The following is an 18600-nucleotide window of genomic DNA, read 5'->3' as shown; positions in this document are numbered from 1 at the left end:
GTCAGCGAGAGGCAAAGTAGAGTCAGGGTTGCCAGGTGGGGTGGGTTACCGCCGAATGGTCTACTTTGGATTAAGAAAGCATTTGGGCGGTTGGGCTGGATAAATAAATAGCATTTAGGCGGTATCAAAATGTCAGTGCCCGAAAGTTCCAAAATGCGTGGAGTTAAAAAACACATACCCTAGTAGCTACATACAATGTGCAGGGTTCTTTTTTTATTTTACAAACATCATTAACAGACATACAGTTTATGGGCAGGAGATGGGCACCTGCCCAATAGTAATTAGCTGTTTTCTGACAATAATATAGGTTTTGGACTGGTTTTTGATGGACTGTGGTTAGGCTGGAAATTGTCAATCCCATCTGGCAACCGTGCTCGCTGCTGTCCCATCTCTGGGTCTCCTTCCATCAGTGACAGCAGCACACCGCCGGAGAGAGATCACCGTCCGCGGGTCACGTAGCTCGTCGAGTTGAGTCCCTACGGCAGTCATGGCGGCGCCGTTAGCCCACTTCGACGAAGACTGGCAGGAGTTTAACGAGTTCAAACCGGCCTGCGGGTCGAACCGAGAGAGACTGGACCAACTCAACTCGAACGTCGCGGCGGGCCTGGACGATTTTTCCGACCTCGACAACAGCTTCTCCTCCGGGGAGACATGCAGCTTCAAGTCAATGGAGGACCTCGTCCACGACTTCGACGAGAAGCTGACAGTTTGCTTCCGAAACTACAACACCAAGACTGAAAACATCGCCCCCATTAAACCTATAACGGAGGACAGTTTCCTGAAGGAAGACGAGTGAGTGTGAATTTGTCTGCTAACGTTACATTTCACTACTTATTGCATGATTATGTTGCTAGCTAGCTTAGCTGGTTTTACTACAATCAGTGTTGTGCAAACGACAGACACACCAACAGAATGTCTGATATTTTAGTGAAGCAGTTGATCCAAGCTGTTGATTTAAGCGTATATAATTGCAATGCACAATTACTTCTTTGTGAGTTTTGAAGACAAGAGGAACATAACATGTTGACAGTGGAATAGAGAACTTGAGATATTGTTTTCACAGGGTCTGTATGGTTAGTTAAATGGGAGCAGCAGCAAGTTTAGAAGTCTGGGCTGTCCTCGATTGACTCTTCAGATTCACTATGTAGCCTATCTCCATCTTGACACATGCATTCAGTTTACTGACATTTAGCTAAATGCCTACACACACACACACACACACACACACACACACACACACACACACACACACACACACACACACACACACACACACACACACACACACACACACACACACGCACACACAGTATATGCAGATGTAAATCTCTATAGCAGACAGTAATACTTTTTTGGGAAAGGGCACAGGATTCATAAAGCCAATGATCCATAGAGACATGCCATATAGAGTCAAGCTTCTTGTAAAGAAGTGCGCACACGCACACGCACACACACACACACACACACACACACACACACACACACACACACACACACACACACACACACACACACACACACACACACACACACACACACACACACACACAGTGGGTGTTATCAGCTTTGGGAAAACCATCTCACATAGCCCTGTCAGTTACCTAACCTTTTAAAAAAATATATAAATAACACTGACAAGACAGCTGAGTAGGACATTAACAGGGGCTTGGGGCCCTGGAAAATATATTCGAAATCTTATTGTCGGGCAAAGAAAAACACTCAAACTATTCTGCACAGTAGCCTATTTAAGTCCCTGCTCACCTTTGACTACAACTAGAATACATTTGAAGTGAGTGGAGTCTGGTCGGCTCCACTCCGCCTCCTAATACAAGACGAAGGAGTTAATCTGAGTCCATCGGAGAAGGCCTGAGAAGAATGAATGAATGAATGGTCTTTATTGTCATTAATACAGTACAGGTACCATACAACGAAATTTAGGAGGGGGGGCTCCCCTGGTGCTTGGAAAAAAGACTAAAAACAAGAAGGGAAAAGAGCTGGTTTACATAAATAAAGGCTATGTACACTATCCACTATACTATACTACTATACTATACAATAAAACACTGTGATGTACTCTATGCTATGCTATAAATATCCTAACATTTCCTATATCTGAACCTTATGTACACAAGAAGGCCAAACTACTCATTATTTTCATACTTGTTTTTGCTACTCTGAGTGTATTGAGCACTACCTACATTGTATTGCCCACAAACCCTCTATTTCTATAACGGAAAGTATCACAATGTGCTTTCTCCCCATTCATGTGTTATTTCATCCCTAAGGAGGATACATAAATGCTACACCTAAGCTCGCAACCTTTCTTCAATCTAATCTACCCACCATGCTCAACTGACCACAACCTCATTGACGTGGGAGGACTTTGGGACTGCCAGTCAGCGGTCTGGAAAGCAGAGGCTGGTCACATAATTTCCTTCCCCTGTCACCTGTCTATATCCACCTTCTAATTCAATTCCATTTCTGTCACCTCCCCAGTCAAACTTCACGTTGTTGTTGCCTATCATCCACCATGTGAACTTGGTGACTTCTTAGATGAGATGGATGTCCTTCTCAGCTTCTTCCCTGAGGACGGCACACCGCTCTCACCACTGTGTGACATCCAGTCAGAGAAGCTTCACTCGTCTGGAGTACTTGACCGTCTCTCCTCCTACGGCCTTACCCTGTCCTACTCTCCTCCGACTCATAAGGTGGGCAATCAGCTCGACCTTGTCTATCAGATCCCCCCATACCTCACACACACACACACACACAGTAAAACCTTACTGTTACCCCTCTTCCAGTCATCATTTTGTATTCTTCTCCCTTCCCCTCAAAATCCACTCCCTCCCTGTCAGTATTTACCGACACTGTGTCCTCTTGTTGAACCCGCTCTCTCTTCCTATGTCTTATCCTTCCTACATTCTATTGAATCATTCTCCCTTCCATCCTCTTGTCCACTCTTTCCTCATCTTTCAACTCTCTCTGTCCACTGACCTCAAAGCCAGCCTGACCCTTTCCATGTGCTCCGTGGCTGTCTGAAACCCTACAAGCTTGTAGAACAGGGCTCTGGGGCAGCTGAGAGGAAAAATCCATCTGCCTCTGACCCAAGGAAACCAACTCTTGACCCGTCTGCTGTCCATAACTACAGACCGGTATCCCTTCTCTCCTTATCTAAAACCCTTGAACATGCTCTCTAACCTCTCCTTCAACCTCCTTGACCCTCACCAATCAGGCTGGGCACTCTACTGAGACTGCTCTCCTTGCTGTCTTGGAGGCCCTCCACTCTGCTCCAGCTTCCTCCCTCTCCTCTGTTCTCATTCTTCTGGACCTGTCTGCTGCATTTGACACGGTAAACCACCCGATCCTTCTCTTCGCCCTCTTAGAATTGGGCAACTCTGGCTCTGCACTCTCCTGCTTTGCTTCCTTCCTGGCCAATCACTCTTACCAGGTGACATGAAGAGGATCGCTGTCCTCTCGCCTCTGCCATCAGACCTCTGCAGCTCATCCAGAATGCTGCCGCCCATCTGATGTCTAATCTTCCATGTCACCCTCCTCCTTCGCACCCTTCACTGGCTCCCAGTAGCAGCTCGCATCAGATTCAAAACCCTGGTGCTTGCCTACTGGACGGCAAAGGGAACCGCCCCTGCAAGCAATGGTGAGCCCCCAAACCCCTGCCTGATCACTCCGCTCTTCCACCGTGGCTGGCCGCCTGGCACCACTGCCTCTACGTGGATGCAGCAGTCTCACTATCCAGGCTTTTCACTGTCCTGGCACCCTGCTGGTCCAATGAACTTCCCACTGCAGTCAGAACTGCAGAGTCACTCCCTATCTTCTGCCGTAGATTTAGGACCCATCTCTTCAGGCTAAATGGCTAAACTTTACTGTAAAAATGTTTTATAATTCTAATATAATAATTATAATTCTTCCTTCTTCTAGCCTTGTGTCCCTTGGTCCTAGCATAGATGTATTTTTCTTATGATGACATGGGTAGATGAGTCACTTACTTAGACAAATGTTTTGGTTGTAAGTCACTTTCGATAAACTTTCGTCTGCTAAATGTAACAGTGCATCAATAACTTGTCGTCAACAATCAACATCAACAATGTATGATCAAGTACCGGTATGTGTTATATGAGAAACAGCAAACCTACACATTAGGCCTCCGTAGCTTCATTTTCAAACCTTACAACAACTGTGTTTTTCATCCTTGTGTGACAGTGCCATGGAAACATCTCAAATTGTCACCGAATATCAGTTGACGAAAAAAAAAGAAGAAAGCCTTACTCTGCCGTCACAAACCCTATTTGCCTGAGATGCAGGACTGTGTCTATGATTCATCATTATGACTACTGCCACAATGGTGTATCCTAAAATGGATTCTTGTAAAATGGCCTCCTGGCTTGTCAGAACCAAACGGATGCAGCAGTGACAGTGTCAGCTCCGTTTTGTTCATTTCTAAGCTTTCGAGAGAGAGTTTTTAAAAATGTATTTAGTTATTTATATATATTTTTTGTTATCTATTTATCTATGCACACTGAAAACAAGACCTCATTCACACTCTCTCACACTCATCACATACATACAGAGATGGCTTGGTGGTGAAAACACCAAACTAGGATTGATTAGGAGAAGGAGGAGGGGGGGGGCCGGGGGGGATGGACAGAAGCCTGGGCCAGGCTGAATGAGCAGCGCAGCGAGTGTCTTCTGAGTGACTGCGCTTTGGAGAAGGTGCCTGGCCTCCTAACGAGCCCTACACTAGCCAGGCCTATCTAGCTATCCCACTCAGAACAGAGACGGACAGCCAAAATGACAAGGAGAGTCAAAGAGAGAGAGAGAGAGTGTGTGTCTCTGAGTGTGTGTGTGTGTGTGTGTGTATGTGTGTGTGTGTGTGTGTGTGTGTGTGTGTGTGTGTGTGTGTGTGTGTGTGTGTGTGTCAGTCAGTCAGAGAGAGGGAGAGTGCGAAAGAAAGAGATAAGATATGTGTGTCTCTGGATGTGCACTAGGAAAAGGTTTGGGGGATTGAGGCAATTTCCTAACAAGGAGAACTAGTCAGATCAATGAACAGCACTTTAGAGCATCACCTACAGAGAACGCTTGTGTGTGCAAGCATGCGTGCGAGCGTGTGTCGAAGGGCTGAGAATAGCAATGTCCCAACCAACATAGCTAGATGCCAGTTCCCGCCAGCCTTCACCCTAGTGTGTGTGTGTGTGTGTGTGTGTGTGCGTGCACGTGTGCGTGCGTGCGTGCGTCCGCATGTGTGAGTGCAAAAGAGGAAGAGACTCCAGGCTAATGAATGTGTGTGTGCAACACAGATAGTCTCTGATGCTGAGCCTTTCTGACACATGCGATCGCAATATCCATCCTCCTGGCAGCAGTCACGGTACGTCTTACTCACAGCACACAATCCCTTCCTCACATGCGTCTCTTACAAACACTCATTGTCCCCAAAAGATTCATCGGAATTCACAGCCTTCATATAAGATGGCCGTGTCACAATGGAACAAAAACCCTGCTATTTAAGCAATATTACACGAGAGGGAGTGCTGTTATACTGAATATCAGCACGGCCGAGTACCGAAGACAATCACAGCCGTGCTGATACTTCAACTGGACTGTTGCCTAAACCTGAACACAAACAATAGAACACATGTGCGGCGGAGTGATACATATACATAGTTAAAAGTCCCAGTGCTGTTAAGGCCAATGCACACAACATTCTGTCACACTGTCGAATTTTGTCGTGCGACGGATTGCGTCACAATGGGAAAATTGGGAAACTTCAACTGGTGCATCTAAATTAATTGAGTCACTCATAACGGGGAGAGAGACTGGAGCATACATTTTACACGCGTCGTTCGGTCATAGACGGCTAGCTTGCTGAGCATCAACTAATTTTCCATAACGTAAAAAGGAGGCGGTTGGTTGTGGGTCTACGAGATTCTGCAGTCTCACAATGAAAGGAGAGTTCAACTTGGTACAACAGTTGAGGCTGTAGTGTACAGGAGGACCGCTCCAGACAACTTACTTCAGGGTGAACAGACAGGAGTTTGACGTGGATCTGGGAGAGATTGGGGCCGTCGTCACCAAGATGCCAACTACATTGCGAGAGTATAAAATATGTGCTTTAACACTACAGGCGCGACGTTTTTTTACCTACTTTTAGCGCGACGAGGTGTCGAATCACACGACCACTCTTCACAATGGGGGAGTGTGTACTGATGCACAAAAATCGCTGGATGGCGATGTCACACAAGAAGAGAAAATGACAAGACTAGGGATGCACGATATGCATTTTTTTCCAACCGATACCGATGTTTACCCGCTTCTCGTGGCCGATAACCGATATGAGAACAGATATAATTTCACAGTTGATAACCTGTAGTTCATGCACACCTGAAGTTAAGAAAGGCTACTGAGCAAAGATTGATGATTTAATATTCCCTAGTGATCTCACCAAATCTAACTTACATCACTATTGTTAACACAACAAAGAGAACACTTCTGACTCTTCAAATGTTCATTTATTATTTCCTCTAACAAACAGAATCTGTTATAGACAGTGCACAATGCTTTTAGCCAAGATCTGGCCTACTTTTATGAAAACAAAAAAGGCTCACCTAAGAGTAATTAGATCAAAAAAGTGTCAAAAATAAAGTGCCTCTTGTCTATCCCTGTAAATTGAAAATGCATAAATAAAATATCAAAAAATAAATAAATAAAGTGCATCAGTCAATACAAAAATAAAGACTTTTATAGAACCAAATGTTTTATAGAACTTTTACAGAAACTAGTGCCAAATGGCTGCTTAGTCTGCAGATAAACAGAATGACACAAGGCACATAGTAGGCTACACTAGTATGCTTAATAAAGCAACTGAAAAGGGCTGGGCTATGCTACTTTTAGTGCATGAGGATGAGGTAGGTTGTGATAAACTTATCTGGCCTACGCTAGTATCGATCAGACTATGGATGTGTGTGGCGACTGTATCATACAGAGCAGGCAGGCACACGTTGGGAGTGTATACCGGGGCTCTAAATGTGAAATTAGCTGGCGAAATCCTTTATTTTCTACTACAGAGAAAGGCTGGTCGTCGAGGGCCATAAACTCCATTATTTTTTCATTGATTGCTTGAGCCTTTGAGCTGTCTCGAGTAAACTTGCTGCAGTTTTCAAATGCGTGTTCAATAGGCACAGCAGGCTAGGCTGCCTTCTGCTACTAGTGCTTGATATTCCTTCCATACAGCGTGCTTGCAATGGTGAATCTTAAGGTGACTTATGAGATTCGTTGTGTTGTAACTCGTAGACCTTTGCCCTCCTCTCCGAACTTTTGTCGAACATGTATTGCAAATCTGCCTCAGAAACTCTGAAGAATGTCCACACCGTTTCGCTCTCGTCTATACACTGCATGGCTGTACGCAGGCGCAGCAGCATGAGCGCGGAAACCGGAAGCAGAAATATTTCCGGCTTCATATTATCGGCTCTATATCGGCTAACATTTTATAAAACCGATAAATATTTAATAACATTAATTTCCCATTATCGGGCCGATAAATATCGGTGCCGATAATATCGTGCATCCCTAGACAAGACACTACCTCTAAAAATGCATAAAGTTCCAGAGAAGCGGGGACAGAGCAGAGAGTCAGCTGAAAAGGAACTATGGAACAAATTATGGCATATACAGTATATCTCAAAAGTGAGTACACCCTTTAGATTTTTGCAAATATTCTGTCATATCCTTTCAGGGGATAACACTATCTTAATGAAACTTTGATATAACTTAAAGTAGTGTGGCGTTATGGTCTGGGCACTGACAGGCTGACATCCCACTTCTGCAACCTCTGCAGCAATGCTGGAAGCACTCGCACGTCTATTTTTGGAAACCAACCTCTGGATATGACGCTGAGCACGTGGACTCAACTTATTTGGTCGACCCTGGCGAGGCCTGTTCCGAGTGGAACCTGTCCTGGAAAACCGCTGTATGATCTTAGCTAGGGCTGTCCCAAACGACTATTTTTCTAACGATTAATCTAGCGATTATTTTTTCGGTTAGTCTAACGACTAATTTAACGATACTTTTTTTACTGTTCGATAAAAAATTTAATTTGTGTATCATGTGTAGGCCCCTTAATTTCCACCTCACTGCTATGTTTAGCCAACTTGAATGCCAACATGGCCATTTAGAAGTCTGTCCATCACCACAACACATAGCTAGCTAGTAGCTACATAGCTAGCTAACGTTACTCTCGCTGCTATGTTATGATTAGCTAAATTTATGCTAACGTAGCATGCGAGCTACGAGCTAGATAACGTACAGTAGGTGCGAGCACCACAATGACAATAGGCTACCGTAGCTAGCCAGCTACATAGCTAACGTTACTAACACCAGAAGACAAGACATACAAACTGTGGTGAGCTACATTGCTTGTGTAACATTAGCTAGTAGCTATCCATTTTTCACTCATACACGGCAGGAAAAGTGAACAGAAATACAACGGTGACTTACGGTGGTGCTATCTTGCGGCTGTCTTCACAAAGAGCTCCAGGATGCTTTCGCTTGAGGTGCTCGTTCATTGCAGACGTACTGCTGTGATAGGCCATTTCATTTTTGCTTCTTTTTTTTTTGCTTCTTTTTTTGCTTCTTTAAAAAAAAAAATATATATATATTTACGACGCACCGACGCACATTACGCAAGTCGACGAATCGTAACAGCCCTAATCTTAGCCACTGTGCTGCAACTCATTTTCAGGGTGTTGGCAATCTTCTTATAGCCAAGGCCATCTTTGTGAAGCGCAATAATCCTTTTTTCAGCCGCTCAGAGAGTTCCTTGCCATGAGGTGCCATGTTGTCCAGCATTCAGAGAGAATTGTGCCCAAAACACCAAATTTAACAGCCCTGCTTATCATTTACACCTGAATCCTTGTAACACTAACGAGTCACATGACACCAGGGCGGGAAAACAACATCATTGGGCACAATTAGGACATGTTCACTATGGGGTGTACTCACTTTTGTTGCCAGCTGTTTAGAGATTAACAGCTGTGTACTGAGTAATTTTCAAAGGACAATAAATCTATACTGTTATTCAAGCAGCACACTGACTACTTTAAGTTATATCAAAGTTTCAGTAGGATAATGTTATCCCCTGAAAGGATATAACAGAATATTTGCAAAAATCGAAAGGGTGTACTCACTTTTGAGATATACTGTATTTTGGCTGTATTTTTTTTCTGCAACTGAACCTCAACTGGACTGTTGCCTAGTAACCTGAACACAAACATCCACAGCCTAGCTACTTTGTATCGTGTACATTTATCTGTACGTTTCCATTTATTGTACAACCAGTGAAATATGACTTGGTTGACAGTCGCTTTGGTGGCATGTGTGAATGTGATTCAGACGAGTTGACATCAGTACATTGCTCATAACGACCGTTAATGTAGCCTAATTAACGGTCATTCAATAGAACACCTGTGCGACGGAGTGATACATATAGTTAAAAGTCCCAGTGCTGTTATACTGTATATTGGCACACATGGAATGCCTCGTGTCCAATCAAATTACTTGGTCGGAAAGTATTATATTATACAGAATTGTTCTTGGAAAGAAAGGAGGCTCAAGCACATTCTAAGGCCCAATCCCGATTCTCTTTTCTACCACTTCGGCTCGTTTTGGAGTCACTCGCTTTGGTGCCAAGGCCTCCGAACAGAGCCACAAGCCGTAGTGGTTCCCCTAAGAAATGGGACAACCCTTCACGACTGATACGTCATCCGTAGTATCGTAGAAAAGCATTGACGCTCGCAATTCATTCACAACTTGAATGAACTTGAACGCTATCAATCGATCAAACAAGTCATCAAGTAAAAAAGAACAATGCTTCATTATCAGACCATGATAGAATAAGCTCTAACCTGTATGCAACCTGTGCTCCTATGCTGCCGGTCTGCACTGATATAGGACAACAGTGCAACTACTTCGCGGCTGAACTTTAGTTACATTTACGGCGTCATATGCCATCAAAGGGAAACATGGAAAAATGCATGACTTACAGATTTATTTTTATGACGTTACAAAATCCGATGTGACCGGAACGCTGGAGAAACAGCCGCTGTCCACTGCATTAGTTAACTACATGTCCTTGATGAGTCTCCCGCTCACTGCCCTCCATCAAAAATGGCACATCCATCGATAATATTACTAGAGAGGCTCCGATCAGGGTTTTTGGTGCCGATCACCGATCACAGCGTCGAAAATGGCAATTGAAGCATTCTATTTATTGTGTAGCATTATTTATGTTTTTAATTATTCTTAACACCATTGACATTGTATATTAAGTATTCAAATGAAATTAGGAGATGAGAAAGTATCATGAATTGACAACCATCTGTTTTATTGAATTCACAACCACCTGTAGCTTACTTCAGGAAAAACAAATAAAATGTGAAAATAATAAATAAAATGTACACTGTCACATCAAATGTGCAACATTCCACTCGAATGAGAGGAACTAGGGGCTCTTAGAGAACTTGGAGCTTATACTGTAGCTTTCCTGAGGAACAATAAACATACCCAAACTAAACTGCAACATAAACAGGCTATAGCCAAATATAAAATACTGTTTGAAGTCAGTCAGTTTCAAGTCATATTTAGGAGGAGATAAGACAGCAAGTCAGCAATAATCAATAAAACAAAAAAACAAAACATTGCACCTAAGGAGATTTCAGACTCAAACCTTACTTCTTAAGCAGCATCACTGGCAGATTAGCCTTGAGAAATACAAGCATCTCAGCGTTTTTGGCACTCACCCTGTTCCTCTTATCATCTAAAATATGTCCTGCTATGCTGAAAAGTCGCTTGCTATCTACACTTGTGCAAGGTGCACAGAGGAAGACCTAAAACTCGCGCGCTAATAGTTGTTGTTGCTATGGGCCAGCCTAGCTTAGTGACTTCCTGCTCGCTGGGTCACATGACGTCGCTGAACACTACCTACACTACGCTCGTGAAGTCGCGCTGGAACTCTGACCAGCACTCGTGGAACGCCTCTCGTCCAATCAAAGCACTCGGTCCCTTTATGACGTCGAGCCCAGTGTGCGCTTCGGCGCTCTCGGAGCGAATCGACGAACGCAGCAAATGCCGTATGATATTCGTGGTATTGAAAGACCTTGCGTGCGTTCCTCCGCGAGGAATTTCTTTTGAGCAGACATTACAAACGGCATATTTGTTGTCTCTTTCCGACACTGTGTAATATTTCCAGACTGGCGACGCCATTTTGTAAACTGATCGGTCGTGTTTGATCGGCCGTTTTGAGAACTCCGATCAAAACCGATCAAGGCCATATCGGCCGATACCGATCGTACATAATAACAACTGCTCGGATTAGATTGCCGGTTGTTTTGGTATAATAACAACTATAGCGTCATATACCACCAAGGCGGGGAAATTCGCGCTTATCATGCTGTCAAACACCACAGGTAATAATTTATTTCTAAATAAACATGATTGTACATCTCTGAAATGTAAATCGCGCACTGATGTATTTCTATGGGGAAGGCTGTGCTTGACACTTCCATGGGACTGACGTCGGGGCAGCGGAACACGGTGACTGTCAGCCTGTGACAAACGCACAGATATGAGTGCTCCGGCGCCCTGCTGGCTCCGGTGTCCTGCCCGCTGTCCCGAGCGCGCTGGACTGTGGAACTTTCTATGTTAAGCATAGGCATAGCACCTCGGCATAACAGCGAATTTTTTGTTATGCTTGTTGTAAAGAAAAGGTCTATAATGCATTGAAATGACATTAAACTAAGATAATAAGATGGTTATCATAATTTTTCAAATCTTTATTAATAAGTAATTACAGAAAAAGTAAATGACATCTTCCGTATTAACTAGAGCGAAATCAGAGCGAAATAATTTCTGTAGATGATTCGCAATGCTTTCTGGGGCGAAGGGTTATGGCTCCGAATGGAACGTGCCCAGCGAATTTCTCCAAATGGAGCCATGGCCAGCCCTAGCCCTAGCCCTCCATGAAAAATGAATTGGGACACCACTACCCCTACACGTGAACGCGCAAAACGGAGCCGAAGGGGTGAAAACGGAGCCGGAGGGGTGAATTGGGATTCACCCTAACTCTGGGTTAAAGGGAGGTGCTGTGAGTGCACCCTTATACAGGATTTCCACATATTATTTGGCCTTGCAAGGCAAGGTAAGTTTATTTGTATAGCACATTTCATACAACAGGGGCAATTCAACTGCTGTTTGTGGACTGGGGCTGGTCAGGGACAGAGAGAGAGGGGGAGAGGGAGGGAGGGAGGGAGGGACAGAGAGAGAGAAGTAGTGAGTGGAGGTGTTTTGCTCTGTACTATGAGTTAACATTTCTCTTCCCTCTTTCGGTGTTTCTCTCTTCTCTCTCTCTCTCCTCACCTCACCGTATCTCTCCTCACCTCTCTCCTCTCTCACCCTCCCTTACCTCTCCTCCTCTCTCTCTCTCAGGATGTGGAATGCTCTGACTGGTAACTATGGCAACGTGATGCCGGTGGACTGGAAGACGTCTCACACTCGCTCTCTTCACCTCCCCACACTCAACCTAAGTGAACAGGTGGTAAGAGACACACACACACACAGTTCTGGACTTCAACCTGCTTGAGCACCTGTTCGTTAGCTCAGCCAAGCTGACTCTCTTTCTCGCCCTCTACCTCCCTCTCTCTCTCTCCCTCTCTCCTTCCCACCCTCCCTCTCTCTCTCCTTCTCTGTCTCTCTCTCTCTCTCCCTCCCCCTCTCTCTCTCTCCCTCCCTCCCCCTCTCTCACTCCCTCTCTTTCTCTCTCTCTCCTTCCCTCCCTCCCTCCCTCTCCCTCCCTCCCTCCCTCATGGTCAGAAGCTGGTCAGCATGCCTCTGGACCTGTCAGATGATGAGGAGCTGAGGGAGCAGATGGACATGCACTCCATCATCGTCTCCTGTATCAACCACGAACCACTCTACACCGCCGAGCAGGTACACACACACACACACACCATTCACCCAGACACACGCACACACACACACAATTGTATGTGGACATAAATAAAGCATTTAAAATGTGTGTGTATAAATAAAGCATTTAAAATGTGTGTGTGTGTGTGTGCGTGCGCGTGTGTGTGCGTGTGCGTTCCAGGTGATAGAGGAGATAGAGGAGATGATGCAGGAGTCTCCAGACCCAGAGGATGATGAGAGCCCGTCCCAGTCAGACCTGTCCCTGTCCCAGGACCTCCACACTCTCACACGCTCCAGCTCCAACACCAGCTACGAGGACCGTGAGTACGGCCTGTGGGTGTGGGTGTGTGGGTGTGTGTGTGTGTGGGTGGGTGTGTGTGTATGTGTGTGTGTGTGTGTGTCCTGTAACTTGTGCCAGTCCACCTCATCTAAATGTGACACCAGCTAGGCTTTTGAATAATACAGTAGAAACGGTATTTTATTTTTATACATATTCTGAAACACGAGATTGTAAGCTTTCATATGTGTGTCATACAGTGAAATCGGAAAAGAAGTTGAAGACAATAAGCGTATTTGAATGTTGGTACACCTCAAACGAAGAATGGAAGAAACTCAGAATCAAAACACACACAGAACAGCTGCTGACAGCTAGCAGCTAAGAAGGCACATCGCTACGAACATCTAACCGCATGTTTATAACAACACAACATGCTGATAGAACATCGGCATGCTTCTTCTTCGGCGTATGGGTAGTTGTTTTTCCTCTCCACTCCACCAGGCTCGGGGCCGAGGGGCTACCCTTTTACCACCCCGAGACCTGGTTGAGGGGCTCACCCGGGCTATATTTCTGGACACCCCTCCAGAAGCCACGTCATCGTCTCGTCATCTAATACCGACAGACCATGCATCCCGTTGGGTGGGTGGTACACCGGGCAATCCAGGATAACATGGTCTGCGGTTTGGTCCTCTGCGCCACACTCGCACGACGCATTTGGGGCCAAGCCCCATCTGTGCATTGATGAGCGGAAACGCCCGACGCCGGTCCGGAGACGATTGAGCCTCACCCAGGATAGCCTTGGCAAGTCCATCCCGAGGGGCTCAGGGCCGGCGACTGGGATGTAGTCGCGGAGTTTGGAGGTGTTAGCCTCCCACTCCGCGCGCCACATATAATCCGCCCATCCTGCCGCACTGATGTTGAGATCTCTGCATTGCTGCCTGAGATCCTGTGCGGCAGGCACAAATGGGTGTCTCGACTTGAGACGCCGGGAGGGCTCCGCTGTTATAGTGAGCCTATCATGGAGCAGATGGTTATTAAGCTCCACGGCCCGGCAGGCGTGCTAAAAACACAGTACAGTAAGTACACATAATTAGATGCTCACACAGTCCTTGCTTTTGAACACGTCCTAAAACGAAAGTTTGTTTACAAGCCATGTATCACTTACCCAGTAGCCTACGGCAGACAGTGAGTCCAATTCACAATTCATATTTTAGTGTATAGTATTTATTGATTCTAAAACTGTTGTTTGTTATATCGAGTGGGTACTTCAAAACTTCAATTTGCGTATTATGAAAAAAAAGAAAAAGAAAACCAGATTTTCTTGACCAAAAAAACTTTCGAGGGTTCTGGTTTGCGGGTTGTTGCTGTGCAGACCAGTTGCTGTCACAAATCACTAAGTGAAGTGTGTGTGAACCAGTGTGTTCCACAGCTCTGTGGTGCATCATGTATATAGGAGCAGACAGTCGCTGCAGGCCCACAGTAGCCCTTATGTAATACATCCCTGATGCAACTGGACAGCAATTACTGCTGTATGCTTGTTACATAACGCTGTACGGCTGGGACCAACACGTACGCTCTGGCAACCTCTGATTCTGTTCCCAGTCCTTACTGAGGCGAGAGGTGTGTGTGTGTGTGTGTGTGTGTGTGTGTGTGTTTGTTAGGGATGGGACGATACACTCAACTCACGATACGATGCACCTCTCGATACAGGGGTTCACGATACGATACAGTTGCAATACTTACGATATCATAAATAAAACAAGATCAGTGTTTCCCCTAGGTTTGCTGCCTTGGGGGGTTGGCCAGCGTCATGTCCAGGGGGTGTAGGAGATAGGCTCCTGCCCTATGGGCCATTAGGCTCGAGAACCATCGGTTCATCCGTTTATTTCGCGATCCATTTTTCTGCAACACGATGCGTATCGTCACGTTTTTGTATCGCGATATATCGGCATACGATATTTCGTCCCATCACTAGTGTGTGTGTGTGTGTGATATACAACCAAATCTTTCTGTGTTTTATAACAACCCGCCCCTGTGTCTGTTATCTGATGTGTGTGTGTGTCTGTTGTCTGAGGTGTGTGCGTGTGCGTGCGTGAGTGTGAGAACCCCTTGCACTCACTGCCTGCCTCTTTCGGGCAAATATACAGAATCTCTGTGCGTTCTATAACAACCCACCCCTGTGTCTGTTGTTTGATGTGTGTCTGTCTGTCTGTCTGTCTGGTGTGTGTGTGTGTGTTAACCCCCCTGCCTCCCCCCCTCCCTCCCTCCCCCAGGCCTGCGCCACCTGTCGGTGTCGGAGCTGAGCGAGGCCCTGGAGGAGGTGGAGGCGTCTATCCGGCGCTACAGTGAGGAGCTGATCCGGGCGCTGGCGCTGCGGGACGAACTGGACTTTGAGAAGGAGGTGAAGAACAGCTTCATCTCGCTGCTCATCGACGTGCAGAACCGGCAGAAGGAGCACCGCGAGCTGCTGCGCAAGAAGAAGAAGGTCCGCAGCCACGGCCCCGCCCGGCCCGACCGCTCCCACGTGCCGGGCACGGTGAGGCGAGGGAAGGGGGGGAGGCTGGGAGGGGAGGAGGAGGGAGGGAGGGAGGGAGGGAAGGGAGATAGGGCTAGTGTTTCGATACACACCGGTGGTACACACACACACACACACACACACGCACACGCACACAGTAGTATGTATACCTAGATACCGTACGCACACGTACAGAGAGTATGTGGTGCATGTATAATAATAATAACTTTATTTGTATAGCGCTTTACCTGCAAACGTTGCAGCTCAAAGTGCTTTAATCATTATATAACTAATTTAATTATTTAAATGCAATATTAAAAGGATGGGTTTTTATAGTCTTAATTGAATTATTTTGTCATTTAAAGGCAATATTAAAAAGATGGGTTTTTAGTCTTGACTTGAACATATTTGCTGAGGTTGCATCCCATTTCACAATTTGCATAAAATGAGAATGCAGCCTCACCAAATCTCTTCTTTTGTACATGTGGTACACAGAGAAAACCGGCGTCAGAAGACCTGAGAGCTCTATTGGGCTGATATGCTAGCAAAAGGTCTTTCAAATATTCTGGTGCTATGCCATGCTATGTCTATTCTGGTATAGACAACAACCAAACACACACACACACACACACACACACACAGACCAATAATGGACATAGACTGTGACACACATACTCACACACACAACAGAGATGTGCATGCTCTCAAAATGGAGGGGAGTCTGGCATGAACCTGTCTGCATGAACCTGTCTGCATGAACCTGTCTGCATGAACCTGTCTGTATGAACCTGTCTGTATGAACCTGTCTGTATGAACCTGTCTGTATGAACCTGTCTGTATGAACCTGTCTGTATGAACCTGTCTGTATGAACCTGTCTGTATGAACCTGTCTGCATGAACCTGTCTGTATGAACCTGTCTGTATGAACCTGTCTGTATGAACCTGTCTGTATGAACCTGTCTGTATGAACCTGTCTGTATGAACCTGTCTGTATGAACCTGTCTGTATGAACCTGTCTGCATGAACCTGTCTGTATGAACCTGTCTGTATGAACCTGTCTGTATGAACCTGTCTGTATGAACCTGTCTGTATGAACCTGTCTGCATGAACCTGTCTGTATGAACCTGTCTGTATGAACCTGTCTGCATGAACCTGTCTGCATGAACCTGTCTGCATGAACCTGTCTCCAGGAGCACGCTGGCCAACACAGCTGCACTAACTCCTGTCATATAGTCCCTCAGCCCCTCTATCGCTCTCTCTCTCTCTCTCTCTGTCTGTCTGTCTCTCTCTCTCTCTCTCTCTCTCTCTCTCTCTGTCTGTCTGTCTCTCTGTCTCTCTCTGTCTCTCTGTCTCTGTCTCTTTCTCTCTCTCTCTGTCTGTCTGTCCGGTTTAGCCTGTGTACCAGTGTTAGCAGCAGAACACGTGCTGTTTGAAACCCAGACGCAGCGCAGTCAGACAGTCTGGGATCCAGCCTCTATGCCTCCGCCTCCGTGTTACTCCCTCTCACTCTCTTCTGTCTTCTTTGAGTGTCTCATTCTCTCTCTTTTTTCTCTCTCTCGCTCTATCTTTCTCGTTCTCTCCCTCCATTTCCCTCTCTCTTTCTAGCTCTTCACTATGGAGGGGCTCTCCACTGTCATACAGAACGGCCTCCGTCACACTTTCGGCACCACAGGAGGGGACAAACAGGTGCCCCCCCCTCTCTCTCTTTCTCTCCCTCCTTCGCTACTTTCCTCTTCTTTTTCTCTGCTTACCTTGACCCTTGACCTCCTCTTTTAATTTAGTCTCTCGTTTACTTTGGATTTTTTCTTTCCCCTCAGCTATCGCTCCACCGCCGCTCCGTTTTACTCGCTCTTTTCAAATGTGTGTTTTTCTTTCTTTTTGTCTAGCCTTTCGTTCTCTCTTTGCGTTCTCTTTTCTTTTATTCACTCTGTTACTGATTTCTCATGTATTAATCTCTCGACCTCTTCTCTCTCTCTCTCCTGCTGGTTCTTTCTTTCTATTTGTTCTCTTTCTTTCATTCTGTCCCCAGAGAAGTGTTATTTCCTTTCTCTTTCTGATCCCCCTCCTTTCTTAATGCTTATTTTCTTTTTCTTCTTGTCTTTTTTCTTTCCTGTGCCATGGAAACAAGCATTGAGCCTTCTGATTGGCTGCATCAACTAGCTGAATCTCCAATAGTGTTCTCTCTGCAGCCAATAAGCATTCTCCTTTTACTTACGCCCAGCTAAAACCAATCACCCACACTCACCTTCAGCCACATACCAACAAATCACAGCTTACTGTCTCACTCACTATTGGCTCAAAGTCCACCAGATAATAACCAGTGTTCTTCAACAATTCAACAATGGTTATGGTAGGATTTGATAGTGTTTGTACTGGTCAGAATCCAAGTCTAGGGATGCATAAGGTTAATTTGTATAGTTATCTGCTGTATGTTTTTGAATTAGTTTTATTTAAATTGAGGGATTTAGTTAGATTTTTCTTTTGTTTTCTCTCTTTCTTTCTTTTAATCTCCTCTTATCCCTCCCCATCTTCTTCTTTCTCCCCCTCCTCTTTGTCTTGTCATCCCTCGCTTTCTTCCCTCATTCTGTGGTTGTGACATTGTTCTCTTTCTCCCCCCCCTCTCTCTCTGCCCCCCTCTTCCTTTTCCCCCCCTTCTCTCTCTCTGCCCCCAACCTTCTCTCTCTCTCTGCCCCCCCACCCACTCTCTCTCTCTCTCTCTGTGCCCACCCCATCCCCCCTCTCTCAGTATCTGACCACAGTCATCCCGTATGAGAAGAAAGCCAGCTCCCCCTCAGTGGAAGACCTCCAGATCCTCTCCAAGAGTGAGTACTGACCCTTT

At 45.7% G+C, this 18600-nt stretch overlaps 1 protein-coding gene across 1 annotated transcript in view; it reads left to right on the top strand.

Moving 5' to 3' along the window:
• The first annotated feature begins 481 nt into the window (after window positions 1-481).
• Window positions 482-18600, top strand: part of LOC308159979 (fasciculation and elongation protein zeta-2-like) — a 30281-nt gene continuing 12162 nt past the window's right edge. The window contains exons 1-7 of the mRNA XM_080533817.1: window positions 482-792; window positions 12490-12598; window positions 12874-12990; window positions 13151-13289; window positions 15520-15782; window positions 17367-17447; window positions 18508-18583. Of these exons, the coding sequence (XP_080389943.1) occupies window positions 488-792; window positions 12490-12598; window positions 12874-12990; window positions 13151-13289; window positions 15520-15782; window positions 17367-17447; window positions 18508-18583 (1090 nt within the window). The 5' untranslated portion in view covers window positions 482-487. The remainder of the gene's footprint in view (window positions 793-12489; window positions 12599-12873; window positions 12991-13150; window positions 13290-15519; window positions 15783-17366; window positions 17448-18507; window positions 18584-18600) is intronic.

Source organism: Nansenia antarctica (assembly GCF_963989245.1).
Source record: "Nansenia antarctica genome assembly, chromosome: 6".
Lineage (NCBI taxonomy): Eukaryota > Metazoa > Chordata > Actinopteri > Argentiniformes > Microstomatidae > Nansenia > Nansenia antarctica.
This window is presented reverse-complemented; position numbering and strand designations above follow the sequence as displayed.